Source organism: Vipera ursinii (genome assembly GCF_947247035.1).
Source record: "Vipera ursinii genome assembly, chromosome: 16".
Lineage (NCBI taxonomy): Eukaryota > Metazoa > Chordata > Lepidosauria > Squamata > Viperidae > Vipera > Vipera ursinii.
In genome coordinates, this window is record NC_139529.1 from 2,827,683 (window position 1) to 2,849,657 (window position 21,975).

General features: G+C 49.7%; 1 protein-coding gene and 1 long non-coding RNA gene across 2 annotated transcripts; one reads left to right on the plus strand and one right to left on the minus strand.

The window, feature by feature from the left end:
* Nucleotides 1-1,960: 1,960 nt before the first annotated feature.
* On the minus strand, nt 1,961-21,510 carry LOC310647803 (uncharacterized protein; the record flags this gene model as incomplete). Its single annotated transcript, XM_083375333.1, has 2 exons — nt 1,961-4,995; nt 19,555-21,510. One exon carries the CDS (start codon nt 21,508-21,510, stop codon nt 19,768-19,770), a length of 1,743 nt encoding a protein of 580 aa, XP_083231459.1. The 3' UTR covers nt 1,961-4,995; nt 19,555-19,767.
* Nucleotides 7,838-10,088, plus strand: LOC310647838. Its single transcript, XR_014493959.1, has 3 exons — nt 7,838-8,572; nt 8,675-9,014; nt 9,744-10,088. It is a non-coding gene; the product is annotated as an uncharacterized lncRNA (long non-coding RNA).
* Nucleotides 21,511-21,975: the final 465 nt, after the last annotated feature.

The following is a 21,975-nucleotide window of genomic DNA, read 5'->3' on the forward strand; positions in this document are numbered from 1 at the left end:
ATGGCAGAAAGTGAAGAGGAACTGAAGAGTCTCTTGTTGCGAGTGAAGAAGGAGAGTGCAAAAGTTGGGTTGAAACTAAACATTAAGAAAACCAAGATCATGGCATCCGGCCCTCTCAATTCCTGGCAAATAGATGGGGAAGAAATGGAGGTAGTGACAGATTTTATTTTCCTGGGCTCCAAGATCACTGCAGATGGGGACTGTAGTCAAGAAATTAAAAGACGCTTGCTCCTCGGGAGGAAAGCCATGGCAAATCTAGACAGCACACTAAAAAGCAGAGACATCACCCTGTCAACAAAAGTGCGTATAGTCAAGGCTATGGTCTTCCCAGTTGCAATGTATGGCAGTGAAAGTTGGACCATAAGAAAGGCTGAGCGCAAAAGAATTGAGGCCTTTGAACTTTGGTGCTGGAGAAGACTCCTGCGAGTCCCTTGGACTGCAAGGCGATCAAACCGGTCAGTCCTAGAGGAGATCAACCCTGACTGCTCTTTAGAAGGCCAGATCCTGAAGCTAAAACTCAAATACTTTGGCCACCTAATGAGGAGGAAGGACTCACTGGAGAAGAGCCTAATGCTGGGAAAGATTGAGGGCAATAGAAGAAGGGGACGACAGAGAATGAGGTGGCTGGATGGAGTCACTGAAGCAGTAGGTGTGAGCTTAAATGGACTCCAGAAGATGGTAGAGGACAGGAAGGCCTGGAGGAACATTGTCCATAGGGTCGCGATGGGTCGGACACGACTTCGCAACTAACAACAACAACAACAATTCACTACTCGTTATATTTAGAGCCAAATCATGAGTTAATCCTCACAGCATATGCAGATGCGAGTTTTGCCTCTGATACAAACACTCGTAAATCTACTTCAGGGTTTGCTATAATGTTGGGTGATTCTTTGATTGGATGGAAGTCTATTAGACAAAAACACATAAGCTTGTCTACAATGGAGGCTGAATTTTCATGTCTATCAGTGTTATGTACAGAGCTGCTAGTGTACAAACAATTATTGTTAGATATGGGTTTAAATGTAAATGATCCATTCATTGTATATGAGGACAATCAAGCTGCGATAAAGATGGCTAATAATGCTGCAGTAAGAACAAGATCTAAACATACTGATCTTCGTTATTTAAATGTCAGACAATGTATCAAGGATAAATTAATACAGCTAGAGTATTGTTCAACTGATGTAAATATTGCAGACCATTTTACAAAGGTACAAAGTGCTGTGAAACACAATGCTAATTGTGAAAGAATGTGCATAAGATTGTAAGAGTTATATATTATTCTACCCAAAGGGGAGAATGTTAGGCATATGGTGTTAGCCTACAATGTTGGGTTGAAAATATATTAACCATAATGCTATGGCTTTAAGATGTTAATTGGCCAATGGGTGTGTAAGTGTTCTCATGGCCATAAGAGGAAGCTAGGAACGTAGCTTCTCTCTCTCTCTGATTTCACTGATCTCGACTGTTACTGTTTTTTGCTCTGCTGTTAGTTTACTACTGTTGTAACCTGAACTGTGTATTTGACCTCTGGACCGGTAAGAAGATTTTGTAGCTTGGACTGTTGCTATTGTTTATGACCTGGACTGTTTATTTTTTGACTGTGCATTTTTGTTCTTACACCACCTCAAAGTAAAATACTTTTTGCTTTTAGAACTCAGTGTACTCCTGTGTGTGACTTTTACTACTCTCAGTACCCTTCCTTGTCTGTGCAACTCTTTGGTAGCACAAGGAGACCTCTGCACAACAAATTCCTTAACACTTACCTCGGAGGGGTCCCGTAGGACGAAGGTACCTTTGGGTTCTATTCCAGATGAAGGTAAATACATTGCAAGTTGCTCCCCCGGAGGGAGGTTCCCATTCCAAATCTCTTTTTGTTTGTTTTTAAAGATTTATAGGTCCCTGTTCAGGGTGCCAAAATGTGGGATTCAAAGACCAGTCAAGCAGGGTGTCCCAAATATGTCTGTCTGCCTACGCAGAGTTTATTGTATTTATACAGTGTTAACAAACAGGAAATTAAGCACAGCAAAAGGATGGAAGGCTGAGTCAACCTTGAGCCTGGTGGGATGCGAACCTGCACTAATTGCAGGCAGCTGGTGATACTTAAGGAGGCATTAGAACATGGGAATAAGATACTAAGACAGGCAGTTTGCTGCGCACGTCCCTTCATATTCTTGACCTCCATCTCTACATACCACGACTCCATGATGATAAGCCACCCTAGAAATAGTTTTCACAGATTGTATCCCGCATACCTAACAGAGAAGCCAGGATCCACTCAGGGATGTTCAAAAGTGGCTTTCTGGGATATCCAAGGGCAGGGAATTTGGGGGATATGCCCATTTATTTAGGTATTACTTCTTTTGTTACACCCAGATTGCCCATCTTCCAAAATTACATGGGAAAAATTCACCTACACATGTATTATAAACCAAACACATCATTATTATAAATCAAAGTTTTCTACACACACACACACACAAACAAACAAAGCCTGTTAAACAATGCCAGGGGTCTGGATGTGCAAAGCCAGGAGTGAGGAAGCAGGTCACGTGAACAGAACCTTGGGTACTGCTGCGTCCCCCTTTAGGTTGCTGTATGTCAGAGGTGAGGAACGATGCTCTTTTTATTATTTGTGGACTTCCGCTCGCAGAACTCCTGAGCCAGCATGGACAGTATTTGGCTGGCTGAGGAATTCTGGGACTTGAAGTCCACAAGTCAACAAAGGGCCATAGTTCTAATCTAGGCAATTGCCCAGTTCGTCCCTTTCCTTTTCCCGCTGACCGCCTGCAGAGGGTACCAGGAGCCTTGCTCTGTTCCGCCAGCTGCAAACAATGCGACAGCGAGCTCAGTTAACTTTTGCTTCCGCCTGCTGCAAAGATGGCACTTGCAGTGCTTCCGCCCGGCACAAAGATGGTGCCTTCCAGCACTTCCATTCACAGGTCTTCTCCACTGCAGTCGTGGACGATGAAGGCAGCTCCACTTGCCCTCGCCGCCCGGGCGGCCTTCCAGCTCCGGCCCCCACAACGCCCGGGCTGCAGGAAGCACCAACGAAGATTGAGGGACCCACTGAGGTCTTTGGTGTAACTACCCCACCGGCCATCAGGCGGTAGCAAAGGACAGCTGTTGGCGCCACCTGCCGGCCCTCGAGAACCCAGCAGCCCAGATATGCTTGGTGATAGGAGGGGACAGAGAAATTGGCAGTGCTACCGGTCTCCATGATGCCACTGGCCGTCGCTATGCCTCGTGGGTGGGCGGGGCTGGTCCTGGTGAAAGGGAAGCCTCGTGGCTGCAAGGCTAGTTCAGCGAGGGGACCATGGAGGTGCTGGTGGGGGGTGGCGCTGATCTGCAACCTGGTTGCGTCCATCAAAGCCAGAACAAGCTCAGCCTTGGATTCACGGGGCAGCCCTGGAACCAGCGAGCCACCCCGCCAACAGGCTGTGCACACAGGAGATGGCCAGCACCCTGGGTGAAGTAAGCCTGTGGGGCAAGATAGTCAGCAGGGTCACCAGACTCCACTGCACCCAGGGACAAACGTTGCTGGTTCCAGGGCTGCCCTGTGGATCTAAGGCGGGTTCTGACTTTGATGGACGCAACCAGGTTGTACATCAGTGTCTGGTTGACCTGGGCTGAGCCAAGATGCCTTGGGCTGCGATCTCGGTGGCAATCCTGGTTCCAGCTGAAACCTTTCCTGAAGGAGAGATAAGGAGCCAGAAACTGCCCCCTCATAAAAATACAGATGGCAGACACAAAACAGACCAACAATTCTTCCACCTGGTTCTGCTCCAGTCAACCACCAGCATAAATACTTTGCCCAGTTTGAGTCCCTCAAATACTTTACACAGCCATTTGTCTGAAATGGTATAGGGTTTCCTGTCTGGACTAGGTGACCTGCAAGGTCCCTTCCAACTTTATTACTATTATTAAGTTTCAGAGGACAAGGTGAATGGTCGAGTCCACCTGTTGAAGCAAAAAGTAGGGGTAACTTTTTATCAAATCCCAATCTAGTGTCTCCCAGGGCTGTATTTAGACAAATGGAAAATATGTTTCTACGTGATGGGAAAAAGGAAGGTGGGAAATGACAGGTGACAAAGACCACAGAAGCCCAGAACTGGTTTCCACCAGAGGCACCTTTTGCTTCAGTCTGATGAAGTTGAGGGTCTTTCCTTCGTAAGGGTCCAAGTTGGGGTAGGTCAGACACCTAGATTGTGACACGGCACACTTGTTCAAATTAGAAGATCATTTAAAGGCAACATTAATCTCACAAGGAGGTTTCTCTTAATGAAAAGAGCACAGGACACAAACAGTAGAAAAAGTACAAAAGAACAGTTGATTGGACAGAAGAAATCCTGTTAATCAGAAACTTGGACAGTAAGTTAAATATCCCATAACATAACCATTTAAAACCAATGTATTAAAAGGAGAACGTTCGCATGGGAAAAGGCATCATGAGCATCATGAGCCACAGAAATCTGTTGTGAAAAGATACCATTTCGGCCAGCTGAAACTTTAGCATGTACAAATGAAAAAGTCCTTTGCTATTCAGCCTGAGAGAGTGCCTTGTTTTGCAGTTAGAAAGTTACAGGCACCTAGAATATTACAAGGTTATCATAAAAATATTAAAGTTACAAGAAAGGACAACCAAGTTCAAGAAACCCGTTGCTTGGCCTTCAGCAAGGACTGTATTCCTGCAACACAGAGGTCTTCAGAGGAGGCAAAGGTTATGGCCCGCATAAGGAGAGACAAGGGTAAATTGACTCATTAATTGATTCAGTAATAATTAACTGATTCAGTAATAAGAGTGGTTTGTTCTCTGTGTGGAAGGAGGGAGTGTGCCAAAAGGTACGGAAGAGGCGAGAGTCCTATTTCAAGGGGAAAATTAACCCAGAAGGGTCTGATTTCCAGGCCCATGGAAAGAACCGTGGGCACAATGGAAATTGCTAAGTTTCTTCAGAACATTCCAGTAGCAGCTTCTGAATCTCAAAATGAAATCTCACCAATGAGAAGAAATTGTGATACGGGTTTGTGGAATTGAATAGACTTCTACTCATAAGATTACGTACCCCTTTGAAAAGTGTGTAAGATTCAAATTCAACTATTAGATATCGCAGAATAGCAAAATCATTAAACAGAGTAGCAATAAAGGGAACAGTAAAATGGTGAAACACAAAGAATGAGGTGGCAATGAAGGGTAAGTGTTCACACCTTCCAAACTCTAGACATATGGTTTCTCTCCTGTGTGAATTCTTTGATGTCTACGAAGACCCCTATTTTCAGTAAAGCTCTTTTCCCCCTGAATGGATCCTTTGATGTACATAAAGGTTGCTCCTCCGACTGAAGCAATTTCCACACTACAGACATTTATGTGGTTTCTCTCCTGAGTGGATCCTTTGATGTCTATAAAGGCTTCCCCTCCGACTGAAGCTCTTTCCACACTCCAGGCATTTAAATGGTGTTTCTCCTGAGTGGATCCTTTGATGTATATAAAGGCTTCCCCTCCGACTGAAGCTCTTTCCACACTCCAGGCATTTAAATGGTGTTTCTCCTGAGTGGATCCTTTGATGTCTATAAAGGCTTCCCCTCTGACTGAAGCTCTTTCCACACTCCAGGCATTTATGTGGTTTCTCTCCTGAGTGGATCCTTTGATGTATATAAAGGCTTCCCCTCTGACTGAAGCTCTTTCCACACTCCAGGCATTTAAATGGTGTTTCTCCTGAGTGGATCCTTTGATGTGTATAAAGGCTTCCCCTCTGACTGAAGCTCTCTCCACACTCCAGGCATTTATGTGCCTTCTCTCCTGAGTGGATCCTTTGATGTCTATAAAGGTGTCCCCTCCGACTGAAGCTCTTTCCACACTCCAGGCATTTAAATGGTGTTTCTCCTGAGTGGATCCTTTGATGTATATAAAGGCTTCCCCTCCGACTGAAGCTCTTTCCACACTCCAGGCATTTAAATGGTGTTTCTCCTGAGTGGATCCTTTGATGTCTATAAAGGTGTTCCCTCAGACTGAAGCTCTTTCCACACTCCAGGCATTTATGTGGTTTCTCTCCTGAGTGGATCCTTTGATGTCTATAAAGGCTTCCCCTGTGACTGAAGCTCTTTCCACACTCCAGGCATTTAAATGGTGTTTCTCCTGAGTGGATCCTTTGATGTGTATAAAGGTTTCCCCTCTGACTGAAGCTCTTTCCACACTCCAGGCATTTATGTGGTTTCTCTCCTGAGTGGATCCTTTGATGTCTATAAAGGTGTCCCCTCCGACTGAAGCTCTTTCCACACTCCAGGCATTTAAATGGTGTTTCTCCTGAGTGGATCCTTTGATGGTTATAAAGGTTTCCCCTCTGACTGAAGCTCTTTCCACACTCCAGGCATTTAAGTGGTGTTTCTCCTGAGTGGATCCTTTGATGTCTATAAAGGTTTCCCCTCAGACTGAAGCTCTTTCCACACTCCGGGCATTCATACGGTCTCACTCCAGTATGGATTCTTAGATGCTTGTTAAGATCTCCATTTCTTTTGAAGGATTTTCCACATTCCGGGCACTGATATTTCTTTCCTCCCTCCTCGATTCTGTGGCGTTTCCCGCGTCTCCCGCCTCTTCTGAGGGACCCTCCGCCCTCCAGGCCCGTTTCGGGGTCTCCGCCCGTTTCCTGCTCCGCGCTTCGCCCTCCAGGCGGCCTCCTTTCCCGGAGTCCCCTTCGGCCCATCCCTTCCGCGCCTTCCCCGCCGTCTCCTCCCGGGGCTGCTCCGCGGGGCCTCCTTCCTTCCTTCCTCCGCCGGGCTCGCCCGAAGTCCTGCAGGGGCGAAGGGGGAGAGGCGGGTCACGGCTTCGTCCCTTCCCCGGAGGGGAGTCCCAGCCCCGCCCGGGGAGGAAAGCCGAAGCCTCGGCCTCTCAGTGAGACTTTCCGGGCAGGCCTCCCTCCCAGCGCCCCTCCCGCCAGACCAGGCCTCGGGCTCCCCCCTCCCCCCTTTCTCCGCCAGAGAAGAGCTCGGACTGCGACTCCCGGCATCCCTTGCGCCCTACCTGGCTCCGAGCCAGTCCGCGGCCGAGTCAATTAAGCGCCTCAGTTCGATTCGTTCCCGGAAGTGGAGGCGAGAGTTCCCTGCGCGCCCTTTTGCTGGTTGCTCTTCCTCTTTCGCTTGAAGGGACCGCCCCTACGAGTCCTCCTGCCAATAGCCGCCCTCGCCAGAGCGACCAATCGGCGTCCTCCTTGCATCCATCAGCTACATGGCGCCTGCGCAGTAGCGAAGTCTCTCCCCAGGCAGGGCGGGGGGGAGTTGGGGGGGCTCCGGCCAGGCCCCCCCGCGGCCCCCAGGCAGCCCCCCTCCCGCGCGGGGGTGGGAGCCGATGGGGAGAAGGGCGGGGGAGGCGGGAGAGCAGCCTTCCCGTATCTGGGGGGCGCCCCGAGGAGGAGGGAGCCGGGCTCGTCCCCGAAGCCCCCCGAAGGCGGGAGAAGCAGCGACGGAGGGAAAGCCAGCGGGGAGGAAGGAGGAATTTCCTGACAGGGAGAAGAATTAAGCAGTGGAACTACCTGCCACCAGAAGCTGTCAATGCTCCAACACTGGAAGGTTTTAAGAAGAGACTCGACCGCCATTTGTCTGAAATGGTATAGGGTCTCCTGCCTGAGCAGGGGGCTGGACTAGAAGACCCCCAGGGTCCCTACCAGCTCTCATCATTATCATCATCATCATCTTTATTTATTAATTCATTTACATTAATTCTGTGATTCTGATCCTGATCTCATGGACGAATCTGCCTGTTTCGGTCTTTTGGCTCTCCAGAGCTTCTGCCCCTCCCTTCACTCGCTCTGCATTCACACTGGAACCTCTTCGTGCATAGGGGGGGGGGGAAGGAGGATATGCAATTATTGTTTGACTTTAAATATTTGTATTCATCTCATGATTTTCCCAAATGTTTTTCTTGGGTTTTTTTCTCACATCTTCTGCCCTGCCAAAGAGAAAGGAGGAAAGTGGGGAGAAGAGATGGTCCCATAAACTGGCCTTGAGAACCACCTTTCCCATTGAAGTCCCAACTAACCCTAATCAAGATTACTTCCCAGGACAGCCAATGATGTCCAGGGCCAGGCTGAGAGTCCCCGGCTGGAGAAGGTTCCCAGTGGACACCCTTCAGGCGAGTCCCTGCAACAAGCCTCAATGGCAACATATGAGAGCAACCAAGAGCAACTTCTGTGGGTCCTCCTCCTGCTACTGCCCCGTTCAAGGCTGGAGGGCTGCAATCTTAGGCCCGGGATGATGAAGGCCGCACCAGCCCTCCAGCTCCGGCCCACACAATCCGTGAGTCCTTCCTCGCACTTGCCCAGGAACTGCCAGCAAAGAGATCTTTGAGGGACCCACTGAGGTCTTTGCTGCAAGGGGGGCTCTTTGGCTTTCCTGGCCCCGGAGATGAAGTACAGCTGAGCAGCCACTCCCCCACCGGCCATCAGGGGGCAGCCAAAGATGGGTGTTGGCACTACCGGCTGGCCTTTGGGAGCGCTGCAGTTCAGAGATGCTCGGCCCAGTGAAGGAGGCGGGGCACTGTCTGGCCCTAGATTAAAGCTCACAACAACCTGCCCAGGTAGGCTGGCAAAGGCACTCTAGAGGCTGAATGGCAAGAAAGTTGCAATTTTATACTTCAGCATGACTTGTTTTCGTTCACACAACACAATTTCTTCCCTAGGATCTAACACCCCATTGACGTGCTAAGTGTGGCAGTATTGAGAAGGGCTAGATTTCTGTGACTTAGCCTGTTGTCCAAGACCAGCCTTCCTTATTTCCTGCTTGAGTTCCAGCCGGCCTCTCAGCTGCTCCTTTTCTGGGCCATCCTGGCTGCAGCTGAGACCCCTCCTGAAGGTGGAGAAGGAGCCAGAAACTGTCCTCTCCTAAGAATTCAGATCAGGGCCATGAAACAGAGGCCAAGAATTGTTCTGATCGGTTCTGCTCTGCTCAACCTGCATCATAAATACTGTGCCAAGTTTGGGCCCCTCAAATTCTCTGCAGAAGAGTCAGAGAAGGACAAGGTGAATGGTCGAATCCTCCCATTGGAGCAAAAAGTATTTAGGGGTACCTTTTTACCAAATAATTTCAATTTACTGTGAAATCCGTTGACACTGATGCAATTAAACAGTATCCAGTTCCTTCATAATGCATTGAGTGTAAATTTTGATTTATGACTTTCTCCTAAATAAAAAAATAGCATGGAAAATCAGGTGCTTCCTTTGATCAGGCAGCTTGGAAGGCACTAGAGCTGTGAATCTGGAACCCTGGTGTCAGAATCCATTTATATTCCATTCTTAACTCCCTATCTGTGCAACCCTAAATCTCGCCCCATGGATTCTGCCATTCCCATTAATTGGTCATCCCTATCCATTAGAAAGGGACGCGGTGTCTCAGTGGGCTAGGACGCTGAGCTTGTTGATCAGAAGGTTGGCAGTTTCACGGGTCGAATCCCGAGTGCCGCGTAACAGAGTGAGTGCCTGTTACTCCTCCCAGCTTCTGCCAACCTAGCAGTTTGAAAGCACGTAAAAATGCAAGTAGAAAAATAGGGACCACTAGGGTGGGAAGGTAACAGCGTTCTGTGCGCCTTTGGCGTCTAATCATGCCAGCCACATGACCACGGAGATGTCCTCGGACAAGCTCTTCGGCTTTGAAACGGAGATGAGCACCGGCCCCTAGAGTCGGAAACGACTAGCACATGCGACTAGCACGCATGTGCGGCGGAACATTTACCTTTTACCTTTATCCCTTAGATGGAAGGTTGTTTATTCAGCCTGCCTGGAGGCCATCATCAAAGACCAGGGAAGAAACTTTGAACTGAGAAGAACAAAGAAAGAGCAGGGGGGGGGCATTCTGGTTTATCTCTGATTGGAATTTGAAGGGGAGGAAGCAAAAGTTGAAAATGCATTGAAGTTCTCTTTTCCCAAGAAGGCTTTTGACACATGAAACTTAACTGATCCCGGATTGACCAAATGGACTGAGGGGAGGGGTTTTTACTCAAGGATACTTTAAAAGTATCGATCTGCGACACATTTTCCAGATCCTGTCTAGATTATCCACTGTCAACCATGTTTTAGTAAAAGTTCCTGTTTGGACAATCCTGTCTCCAAGAGTTCTTTCCTAAGATGTGGATTGGGGTGGGTCCTGACACCTGATCAGGTCAGTCAGGCTGTTGCCTGGAAGCTGCACAGCAGGTTGGTGGAACTGGTTTCCTGGGTAAAGAAGGAACTTTTCCTGGGGTATCCAGCAGGGATGGTGGTGGTGGAGAGCAGTTTTGGATTTGTCTATATGAAAAAAGAAAAAAACTCGGGGCCAGGAACACACCACCAGTGTTCCTGGCACTTGATAGAAGGCAGCGGCAATTGGAGAACAGCATTTCTCTGGCACTGAAAACTTCTTTTCTGCCTAGGCCACGGGTCGGCAACCAGCGGCTCCGGAGCCGCATGCTGCTCTTTGAGCCGTCTCCTGCGGCTTCCAGCCGCCCGGTGCGCGCGCACCTCTTCGAACGGGCAGTGGTGCACGCGCACCTCTCCAAATGGAGAGTGGCACCGCCCGTTTGGAGAGGTGCGCGTGCACCTCCCCAAACCTTTGGAGAGGTGCGCGCACACTTCTGCGCGAACGGGCAGCGGCGCCGCTCTTTGGGAAAGCTGCCGCGGCACGTTTGCAGGCTGCCAAAAGCAGCAGCTCTGCAGACGGGCCGCGGCAGCTTTCCCAACAAGTGACGCCGCTGCCCATTCCGAGAGGTGCGCGCGCACCTCTCCGAACGACCGTAGGTGCGCGCGCACCTCTCCGAACGACCGTAGGTGCGCACGCACCTCCCCAAACCTTTGGAGAGGTGCGCGCGTACCTCCGCGCGAACGGGCAGCAGCGCCGCTCTTTGAGAAAGCTGCCACAGCATGTTTGCAGGCTGCCGAAGGCGGTAGCTCTGCAAACGGGCCGTCGACATCGCGTAACCGGGAACCGGTTCCATCACATTAAAAAATGGCAACCGCGTACGTCCGCACATGCGCAAGAAAAAACTTGCGCATGCGCAAAGTTTTTTGCGCATGCGCATGCATGGACGCACGCACGCGGCTCCCACTTTTTTTATGTGTGATGGAACCGGTTCCCAGTGGCTCTTTTGCTTTTTCAGGTTGCCGACCCCTGGCCTAGGCATATAATATAGCTGATGGAAGTGACTTTAGGCAAACAAAGCTACTCTTGGCCAGGAAGCCACAGATGGGGACTATGGAGATATTTCCCTCCGCACCAGCCACCCACCCAGCCCCTGCTTTCTGGCCCCCATGGTCCAAGGGCCCTTGCACCTGCTGAGGAACCACCAGAGAGGTCAGGGGAGCACTTTGAGGGACCCAACTGCCATCCTTACTGTGGGGGCTGCCAAAGTCTTCAGGGTTCTTGTGATGGAATTAGATCACAGCAGCAGCTCCACTAACGGCCATCAGAGGGCAGCAAAGGAGCAGACCCTGAGATGCTCAGCCCCAAGTTTCCTTTGAAGGGCCATTCCTAGCCTGCCTTCCTGCCAAGAAGGTGGGGTGCTGGGTCTCCCTAGATTAATGCCTCACAACCACTTGCCCAGGTAGTCTGCCCAACATGCCCAATTTCATTGAGGGCTTCATTAGCGTTTTGGTTGACCTTGGGGGGCCGGGATGGGGGTGGCCATCTCAATATTAGGAAGCTTGGTTGAGCAGTGGGCTAATGCCTCCTTAAGTAACACCAGCTGCCTGCAATTATTGCAGGTTCGCATCCCACCAGGCTCAAGGTTGACTCAGCCTTCCATCCTTCCGAGGTAGGTAAAATGAGGACCCAGATTGTTGGGGGCAATAAGCTGACTTTGTAATAATGCCGCTTGGGGGGGGGGGTGAAAGCCCTAATAAGCAGGCATATACACAGAATGAAGGCTATTGCTAAGCACATTTGATTTGTGCTTAGATTGTAAGCCGCCCTGAGTCTTCGGAGAAGAGCGGCATATAAATGGGATTAAAATAAAATTAAAAAAAATATTGTTCGCTTTGGGAGGGCACCTGTGAGGGCCCAGGTTGGGGGGGAACCATTGTCTCCAGGTGAGGAAGGCACTATAGCCTTGTCCACCAGAGGAGCCTGGCTGTTGTTATCAGGCCATGCAGAGGACCCTCAGTCATGCCAGTTGCTTGGGGGGCACCCGGCTGCACTTATCTCTTCAACGCTGCTGCTGATTGGCTCGCTCTCCTTGGCAATTTGATGGGAGACCACAAGGAGAGGTCAGGAGGAAGGTACAAGGGATTGGAAGCATGGCTGCTTGTGGTTAAGTGCTAAATGCTAAGTTAAGTGCTAAGGCAGGACTTCTCTCGGTCCCTTCCTCTCTTTATAATCTTCCTCCCTCCCCATTGCTGAAAGGATGCTGAAAGGCAAAAGGGGAAACATTTCTCTATGCCTTCTTCCCTTGTGATCAAATGCCACTGTGGCTGGTAGTCTGTGGCCACTTAAAAGACCGAGAACAAACCAGGTTCAATTTATCCCATGCCTGCATTTAGTGGGGACGTCCACAGACAACAGTACAGCAAAAGTGTCAAAATGGTGGCTGTGATAGTTGATCAGAGCACCTCCATTTTTTATGTGCAACAGCTTTAGCATTTAGGAGCAGGTGTAAGTTAGTTGCTTTTCTATTAATACATAACCCTTACAAGGGCTCTCCTGTAGGGACCCTGCCTTGGTCTAATTCAGACTAGAAATATAGCAAAGGAAAATGTTTTCCCCCACTCTGCTCTGTCCTGTTTTCCCCACTGGAAATGGCTCTTTGCAACACACAAAGAGGGGACACTTTCCTAAAGAGCTCACAATTCAAGAATACCAATGTTAACTTGGACTGCCAATAAAGTCCTGTCTGCGACAAAAGAGAACATAAAATTGCTTTCTCCTTTGAGCCCAAGTCTCAATGATACAGGATTGATGCTACCAAGGTGCTTTTCCTTCATCCCTTGTTCCCTCCCTCCCTCCCTTCTCATCTCTTTCCTTCCTCAGCTCAGAAAAGGGTGAAGGGGGGGAGAGATTGCAGCCATGAGGCTTCCCTTTCACCAGGACCAGCCCCGCCCACCCACAAGGGATAGCGAATTGGACCAGAATTGGTTTCTACGAGAGGCACCTTTTGCTTCAATCTGATGAAGTTGAGGATCTTTCATTCCTAAGGGACCCAGTTGGGGCAGATGAGACACCTAGATTGTGCCACGACACACATGTTCCAATTAGAAGATTATTTAAAGGCAACTTATTAATCTCACAAGGAGGTTTCCCTTAATGCAGACATGTCAAACACAAGGCCCGGGGGGCGGATCCGGCCCACGGAGTGATTTTATGTGGCCCGCGAAGCCATCCTGGAAACAGTGAGGGAACGGCCCCCACTGCCTTGGCCCCGGCCCAGAGACCCTCCTTCTGCCAGAGACCCTTAGATCTGTCCCACTCCTGCCCAGGCCCCCATAGGCACCCTTGATGCCAACGATGTAGAGGTGGCCACGCCCACCCAGTAGGCCATATGCACTCTAGCCACGCCCACCCAGTAGGCCACGCCCACCCAGGCCATACCCACCCGGCCCCCTGAGGGCAACCGCAATGCTGATGCGGCCCTCAATGAAATTGAGTTTGACACCCCTGCCTTAATGAAAAGAGGAGCACAGGACACATACAGAAGAAAAAGTACAAAAGAATAGTTCATTGGATGGAAGAAATCCTGTTACATCAGAAACGTGGACAGTAATTGAAACATCCCATAATAACATAACCATTTAAAAGCATTGTATTCAAAGGAGAACATTCATAACAGTGTTCTGTGCGCCTTTGGCGTCTAGTCATGCCAGCCACATGACCATGGAGATGTCCTCGGACAAGCTCTTCGGCTTTGAAACGTAGATGAGCACCGGCCCCTAGAGTTGGAAACGACTAGCACGCATGTGCGGGGGAACCTTTACCTTTACCTTTATCCCTTAGATCAGGCATGTCCAAAGTCCAGCCCGCGGGCCATTTGCGGCCCGGGGGGCGGTTTAATACGGCCCTCTAACAGCCCTCCTTGCTCTGTGTAAATGCGGCCCTCCCACGGCCCTCCGTGTAAGGAGGGCAAGATCAGCACGGGCTGAGAAACGCCGAATCTCGAGTCTTCATCCCAAATACTTGCCTTCTGCAATGCAAGCAACTGGGATGGCTCAGCAGAGGGAATGGGCATTTCTCCCCACGCGCTGATCAGCGAGTGCAGAGAAACGCCGATTCCCTGTGCACCCTTACAAGATATGGAGGTGCTCCAGGGAAGTAACTGGGATGGCTCAGCAGAGGGAATGGGCATTTCTCCGCACGCGCTGATCAGCAGACGTGGAGAAATGCCGAACCTCGAGTCTTCATCCCAAATGTAGAAAGCAAACTGAAACAAAGAGAGGGAGATTGTAAGGAGCGCGAGATCAGCGTGGGCGGCAAGCAGAAGACTGTCTGCCACAGGAGGGAGGGCGGTGAGAGGGTGTTTCTGAGCAGCATATGGAGTCTCAGGTGCTGCCAGATCCCCTCCTTCTTTTCCCCCTTCTCTCTCTCTCTCTCTGTGTGTCTGTGTGTGTTGGACCCGCGGGGAACAGCTGGTAGGGAGGCGGCAGTCCGGCATTTCCCCCCCTGTCGTTTGTGTATGTGTGTGTCGGACCTGCGGGGAATGGCTGGTAGGGAGGCTGGTAGGGAGGCGGCAGTCTGGCATTTCCCCCCCCCTCTCATTTGTATGTGTGTGTGTGTGTGTGTGTGTGTCGGACCTGTGGGGAACGGCTGGTAGAGGTGGTGGCAGTCTGGTGTTTGCATCTCTCTGTGGGCCCGACACACACACACAGGAGGTAAACAACGCCGGACCACCGCCTCCCTAACAAACCTCTCCTGCGTGCGGAGAAATGCCCATTCCCTCTGCTGAGCCATCCCAGTTGCTTGCATTGCGGAAGGCAATCATTTGGAACAAAGACACGAGATTCGGCATTTCTGCGCCCGCGCTGATCTCGCCCTCCTTACAGTCTCCCTCTCTTTGTTTCAGCTTGCTTTCTGCATTTGGGATGAAGACTCGAGAGAGGGAGACTGTAAGGAGCGCGAGATCAGCGTGGGCTGAGAAACGCCGAATCTCGAGTCTTTGTCCCAAATGCAGAAAGTGCTGATCTCGCGCTCCTTACAATCTCCCTCTCTCGAGTCTCCAGTCTTTGTCGCAAATGCAGAAAGCAAGCTGAAACAAAGAGAGGGAGACTGTAAGGAGGGCAAGATCAGCACGGGCTGAGAAACGCCGAATCTCGAGTCTTCATCCCAAATACTTGCCTTCTGCAATGCAAGCAACTGGGATGGCTCAGCAGAGGGAATGGGCATTTCTCCCCACGCGCTGATCAGCGAGTGCAGAGAAACGCCGATTCCCTGTGCACCCTTACAAGATATGGAGGTGCTCCAGGGAAGTAACTGGGATGGCTCAGCAGAGGGAATGGGCATTTCTCCGCACGCGCTGATCAGCAGACGTGGAGAAATGCCGCACCTCGAGTCTTCATCCCAAATGTAGAAAGCAAACTGAAACAAAGAGAGGGAGATTGTAAGGAGCGCGAGATCAGCGCGGGCTGAGAAATGCCGATCTTGTGCTCAGATTGTTGGGGGCAATCTCGCTCCAGCGTCTCGACGAGCACACTGGGCCGTCCCGCTCCTTGGGGCTCGCTGCTGCCATGGGGGCCGGCTCGGGGATTTGTTTCTGCAGGTTAAATCAGAACCAAGCAGCAAGTGAAAAAGTTAGCAGCAGTAGCGGGAGTGGTTTTAATTGCCAAGCGTCCCCATGGAAGTCAATGGAGGCGCCGCGGCTGGCCTTTTGAGTTGGTGAGTGAATGAGAGTGAGAGAGAAACATTTATTGAGCAGTGTGAGTGAATGAGAGCATGAAAGAGGCTTTTTGGAGCAAGAGTGAGGGAATGAGAGAGCGAGAGAGAAGCTTTTGCAAACAAAACATGAGTGAATGAGACCGAGAAACTTTTCCAAGCAAAGGTGAGTGAATGAGAGCGGATGGGGCAGGGCACCTGTATGTCTCCCCTTAGGCTCCACTGTTCTGTCAAGCCTCTTGTTTTGCACATAAAATACATTGTGAAAACTCAGCTGTCAGTTGATCTTAATGTTATAAAATGAAAAGTATGCCATTTGCAATTAACTTGGCATAAAATAATTCATTTGCATTTAATTGTAATTGTTCAAAGAATGTTCGGAAAAATGTTTGGCCCTCCAGCATGTTCACTTCATCCAATCTGGCCCTCTTTGAAAAAAGTTTGGACACCCCTGCCTTAGATGGAAGGTTGTTTATTCAGCCTGCCTGTAGGCCATCATCAAAGACCAGGGAAAGAACCTTTGAACTGAGAAGAACAAAGAAAGAGGGGGGGATTCTGGTTTATCTCCGATTGGTATTTGAAAGGGAGGAAGCAAATGTTGAAAATGCATGGAAGTTCTCTTTTCCCATGAAGGGTTTTGACACCTGAAACTTAACTGATCCCGGACTGACCAAATGGACTGAGGGGAGGGGTTTTTACTCCGGGACACTTTAAAAGTATTGATCCTGTCTAGATTATCCACTGTCAATGTTTTAGTAAAAGTTCCTGTTTGGACAATCCTGTCTCCAAGAGTTCTTTCCTAAGATGTGGACCGGCGTGGGTCCTGACACCTGATCAGGTCAGCCAGGCTGTTGCTTGGAAGCTGCAGAGCAGGTTGGTGGAACTGGTTTCCTGGGTAAAGAAGGAACTTTTCCTGGGGTATCCAGCAAGGGTGGTGGTGGTGGAGCACTCTTGGATTTGTCTATATGAAAAAAGAAAAAAAACTCAGGGGCCACGAACACACCACCAGTGTTCCTGGCACTTGATAGAAGGCAGCGGAAATTGGAGAACAGCATTTCTTTGGCACTGAAAACTTCTTTTCTGCCTAGGCATATAATATAGCTGATGCAAGTGAGTTTAGGCAAACAAAGCTATTCTTGGCCAGGAAACCACAGATGGGGACTATGGAGCTATTTCCCTCCGCACCAGCCACCCAACCAGCCCGATTTTCAACCCCCATGGTCCAAGGGCCCTTGTACCTGCTAAGGAACCACCAGAGGTCAGGGGAGCGCTTTGAAGGACCCAACTGCCATCCTTACTGTGGGAGCTGCCAAAGCCGCCTGGGTTCTTGAGATGGAATTAGAGCAGCAGCTCTGCTAACAGCCATCAGGGGGCAGCAAAGGACCAGACTGTGCCATCTGTTGGCCCTCCCTGAGATGCTGAGCCCCAAGTTTTCTTTGAAGTGCTACTCCTAGCCTGTCTTCCTGCCAAGGAGGTGGGGCGCCAGCTGACCCCAGATTAGTGCATGACAACCAGCTGCCCAGGTAGTCTGCCCAACACGCTCTAGAGCAGGGGTGTGAAACTCAATATCATTGAGGGCTGCATTAGCGTTGTGGTTGACCTTGGTGGGCTGCGGTGGGGGTGGCCACCTCAACATTGTTTGTTTCAGGGTGGGTGCCTGTGGGGGCCCAGGCGGGAGGGAATACATTGTCTCCAGGTGAGGAAGGAAAGACCAGGGCAAACACCATAGCCTTGTCCACCAGGAGCCTGGCTGTCCCTCCCAGGCCATGCAGAGGACCCCCAGTGATGCCAGCTGCTCGGGGGGCACCCAGTTGCACTTACCTCTTCAAGGCTATTGCTAAGCACATTGATTTGGGCTTCTTAGATTGTAAGCCCCCCTGAGTCTTCGGAGAACGGTGGGATATAAATGGGATTTAAAAAAAGGCTGCTGCTGATAGGCTCACTTTCCTTGGCAATTTGATGGGAGACCACCAGGAGAGATCAGGAGGAAGGTACAAGGGACTGGTAGCATGGCTGCTTATGGTTAAGTGCTAAGGCAGGACTTCTCTTGGTCCCTTCCTCTCTTTATAATCTTCCTCCATCCCCAATTTTCTTCTTTTTCCTTCCCCCCTTTCCTTCTTTTTCTTTCTCTTTCCTCTTTCCCTTTCTCCTTCCTTCTCCCTTGGATGCTGAAAGGCAAAAGGGGAAACATTTCTCTAGGCCTTCTTGACTTGTGATCAAATGCCACTTTAGCAGTCTGTGACCACTTAAAAGACCGAGAACAAACCAGGTTCAGTTTATCCCATGCCTGCATTTAGTGGGGACTTCCACAGACAACAGTACAGCAAAAGTGTCAAAATGGTGGCTGTGATAGTTGATCAGAGCTCCTCCATTTTTTATGTGCAACAGCTTTAGCATTTCGGAGCAAGTTTAAGTTAGTTGCTTTTCTATTAATACATAACCCTTACAAGGGCTCTCCTGTAGGGACCCTGCCTTGGTCTAATTCAGACTAGAAATATAGCAAAAGAAAATGTTTTCCCCACTGGAAATGGCTCTTTGCAACACACAAGGAGGGGACACTTTCCTAAAGAGCTCACAATTCAAGAATACCAATGTTAACTTGGACTGCCAATAAAGTCCTGTCTGCGACAAAAGAGAACACAAAATTGCTTTCTCCTTTGAGCCCAAGTCTCAATGGATGCAGGATTGATGCTACCAAGGTGCTTTTCCTTCCTCACTTATTCCCTCCCTCTCTCCCTCCTCATCTCTTTCCTTCCTCCGCTCAGAAAAGGATGATGGGGGTGGGGAGGTTGCAGCCATCAGGCTTCCCTTTCACCAGGACCAGCCCCGCCCACCCACAAGGGATAGCAAATTGGACCAGAATTGGTTTCTACGACAGGGACCATTTGCTTCAATCTGATGAAGTTGAGGATCTTTCCTTCCTAAGGGACCCAATTGAGGTAGGTCAGATACCTAGATTGTGCCACGGCACACTTGTTCAAATTAGAAGATCATTTAAAGGGAACTTATTAATCTCACAAGCAGGTTTCCCTTAATGAAAAGAGGAGCAAATGACACATACAGAAGAAAAAGTACAAAAGAACAGTTCATTGGATGGAAGAAATCCTGTTACATCAGAAACGTGGACAGTAAGTTAAATATCACATAATAACATAACCATTTAAAATCATTGTATTAAAAGGAGAACATTCACATGCGAAAAGGCATCATGAGCATCATGAGCCACAGAAATCTGTTGTGAAAAGTTACCATTTCGGCCAGCTGAAACTTTAGCATGTACAAATGAAAAAGTCCTTTGCTATTCAGCCTGAGAGAGTGCCTTGTTTTGCAGTTAGAAAGTTACAGGCACCTAGAATATTACAAAGTTATCATAAAAATATTAAAGTTACAAGAAAGTGCAACCAAGTACAAGAAACCCGTTGCTTGGCCCTCAGCAAGGACTGTATTGTTGTAACACAGAGGTCTTCACAGGAGGCAAAGGTTATAAGGAGAGAAAAGGGTAAATTGACTCATTGACTCAGTAATAACCAAGAGTGCAGTTTGTTCTCTGTGTGGAAGGAGGGAGTGTGCCAAAAGGTACGGAAGAGGCGAGAGTCCTATTTCAAGGGGAAAATTAACCCAGGAGAACGGTTTGATTTCCAGGCCCAAGGAAAGAACCGTGGGCACAATGGAAATTGCTAAGTTTCTTCAGGACATTCCAGTAGCAGCTTCTGAATCTCAAAATGAAATCTCACCAACGAGAAGAAATTGTGATACGGGTTTGTGGAAATGAATACACTTCTACTCATAAGATTACGTACCCCTTGAAAAGTGTGTAAGATTCAAATTCAACTATTAGAAATCACAGAATAGCAGAATCATTAAACAGAGTAGCAATAAAGGGAACAGTAAAATGTTGACACACAAAGGATGAGGTGGCAAAGAATGGTAAGTGTTCACACCTTCCAAACTCTAGACATATGGTTTCTCTCCTGTGTGAATTCTTTGATGTTTACGAAGACCACCACTTTCAGTAAAACTCTTTCCACACTGGAGGCATTTATATGCTTTCTCCCCTGAATGGATCCTTTGATGTACATAAAGGGTTCCCCTATGATTGAAACTCTTTCCACACTGGAGGCATTTATACGGTTTCTCTCCTGAATGGATCCTTTGATGTACATAAAGGTTTCCCCTGTGACCAAAGCTCTTTCCACATTCCAGGCATTTATGTGGTTTTTCTCCTGTGTGGATCCTTTGATGCACACAAAGGGTGGACCTCCGATCAAAGCTCTTTCCACACTCCAGGCATTTATATGGTTTTTCACCTGAGTGGATCTTTTGATGTCTATAAAGGGTGCTCCTCCGACTGAAGTTCTTTGCACACTCCAGGCATTTATGGTGTGTCTGTCCTGAGTGGATTCTTTGATGAACACGAAAGGTGCTCCTATCCCTAAATCTCTTTCCACACTCAAAGCATTCATAAGGTTTTTCTCCAGTGTGGATCCTTTGATGAATACGAAGGTGTCCAATATAAGAAAAGCTCTTTCCACACTCCAGACATTCATAAGGTTTTTCTCCTGTGTGGATCCTTTGATGTCTATAAAGGCTGTTCCTCCGACTGAAGCTCTTTCTACACTGTGTGCATTTATTCGGTTTTTCTCCAGTGTGGATCCTTTGATGTGTACGGAGATGTCCCATCCGAGTGAAGGTCTTTCCACACTCCGCGCATTCATATGGTTTTTCTCCAGTGTGGATCCTTTGATGATTACGGAGGTTTCCACTATCAGAAAACCTCTTTCCACACTCCAGACATTCATATGGTTTTTCTCCCGAGTGGATTCTTTGATGTCTATAAAGGCTGCTCCTCCGGCTGAAGCTCTTTCCACGCTCTGTGCATTTATTCAGTTTCTCTCCTGTGTGGATCCTTTGATGTCTATAAAGGTTTCCCCTCAGACTGAAGCTCTTTCTACATTCCAGGCATTCATACGGTCTCTCTCCAGTATGGATTCTTAGATGCTTTTTAAGAGCTTCATTTGATTTGGAGGATTTTCCACATTCCGGGCACTGATATTTCTCTCCTCCCTCCTGGATTCTGTGGCGTTTCCCGAGTTTCTCGCCTCTTCTGAGGGACCCTCCGCCCTCCAGGCCCGTCTCGGGGTCTCCGCCCGTTTCCTGCTCCCCGGTTCGCCCTCCAGGCGGCCTCCTTTCGCGGAGTCCCCTTCTGTTCATCCCTTCCGGGCCTTCCCCGCCGTCTCCTCCCGGGGCTGCTCCGCTGGGCCTCCTTCCTTCCTCCGCCGGGCTCGCCCATCCTCCTGCAGGGGGGAATGGAGAGGAGGAGAGGCGGGTCACGGCTTCGTCCCTTCCCTGGAGGAGAGTCCCAGCCCCGCCCAGGGAAGAAGGCCGAAGCCTCGGCCTCTCAGTGAGACTTTCCGGGCAGGACTCCCTCCCAGCGCCCGTCCCACCAGACAGGCCTCGGCCTCCCCCCTCCCCACTTTCTCTGCCAGAGAAGAGCTCGGACTGCGACTCCCGGCATCCTTTGCGCCCTACCTGAGTCAATTCGGCCCTTCTGTAATGTTTGATACCGGAAGTGGAGGCGGGACTTCTCAGAGCGCCTGTTAGCTCTTCTTTCCATTGAATGGACCGCCTTGAGAAGTCCTCATGCCAATCGCCGCCCTCGCCAGAGCGACCAATCAGCGTCGTCCTTCCATCCATAATCCATTTGGCGTCTGCGCAGTAGCAAAGGTTTTCTTTTGGAAGGGGAGCGAGGGGCTCCCTTTGATCTTTGGGGTCCCGTCTTCCCACCCCCCTACATCCAGGCCGGCGGAGCTGAGGGGCCTGCCGGGGTTTTTTCTGACCTCCCTTCTTCCTCCGGGGGGCTCCAGCCAGGCTCGCCCCGCAACCCCCAGGCAGCCCCCCTCCCGTGAGGGGGTCGGAGCCGATGGGGAGAAGGGTGGGGGAGGCGGGAAAGCAGCCTTCCCTTATCTGGGGGGCGCCCCGAGGAGGAGGGAGCCGAGCTTTTTAAACGTTCCATTGCTAGACATCATCTCTTGCATTTCCTGGTGGTCCCCCATCCAAGCCTAAGCAAGCTTTCCTTCCCAAGTCAGCCAAGGCTGCCCAGGTACAGACTGAGAGTCACCTGCCTGGAGAGGTTTCCGGAAGTTGAAGACCACAAGTCAA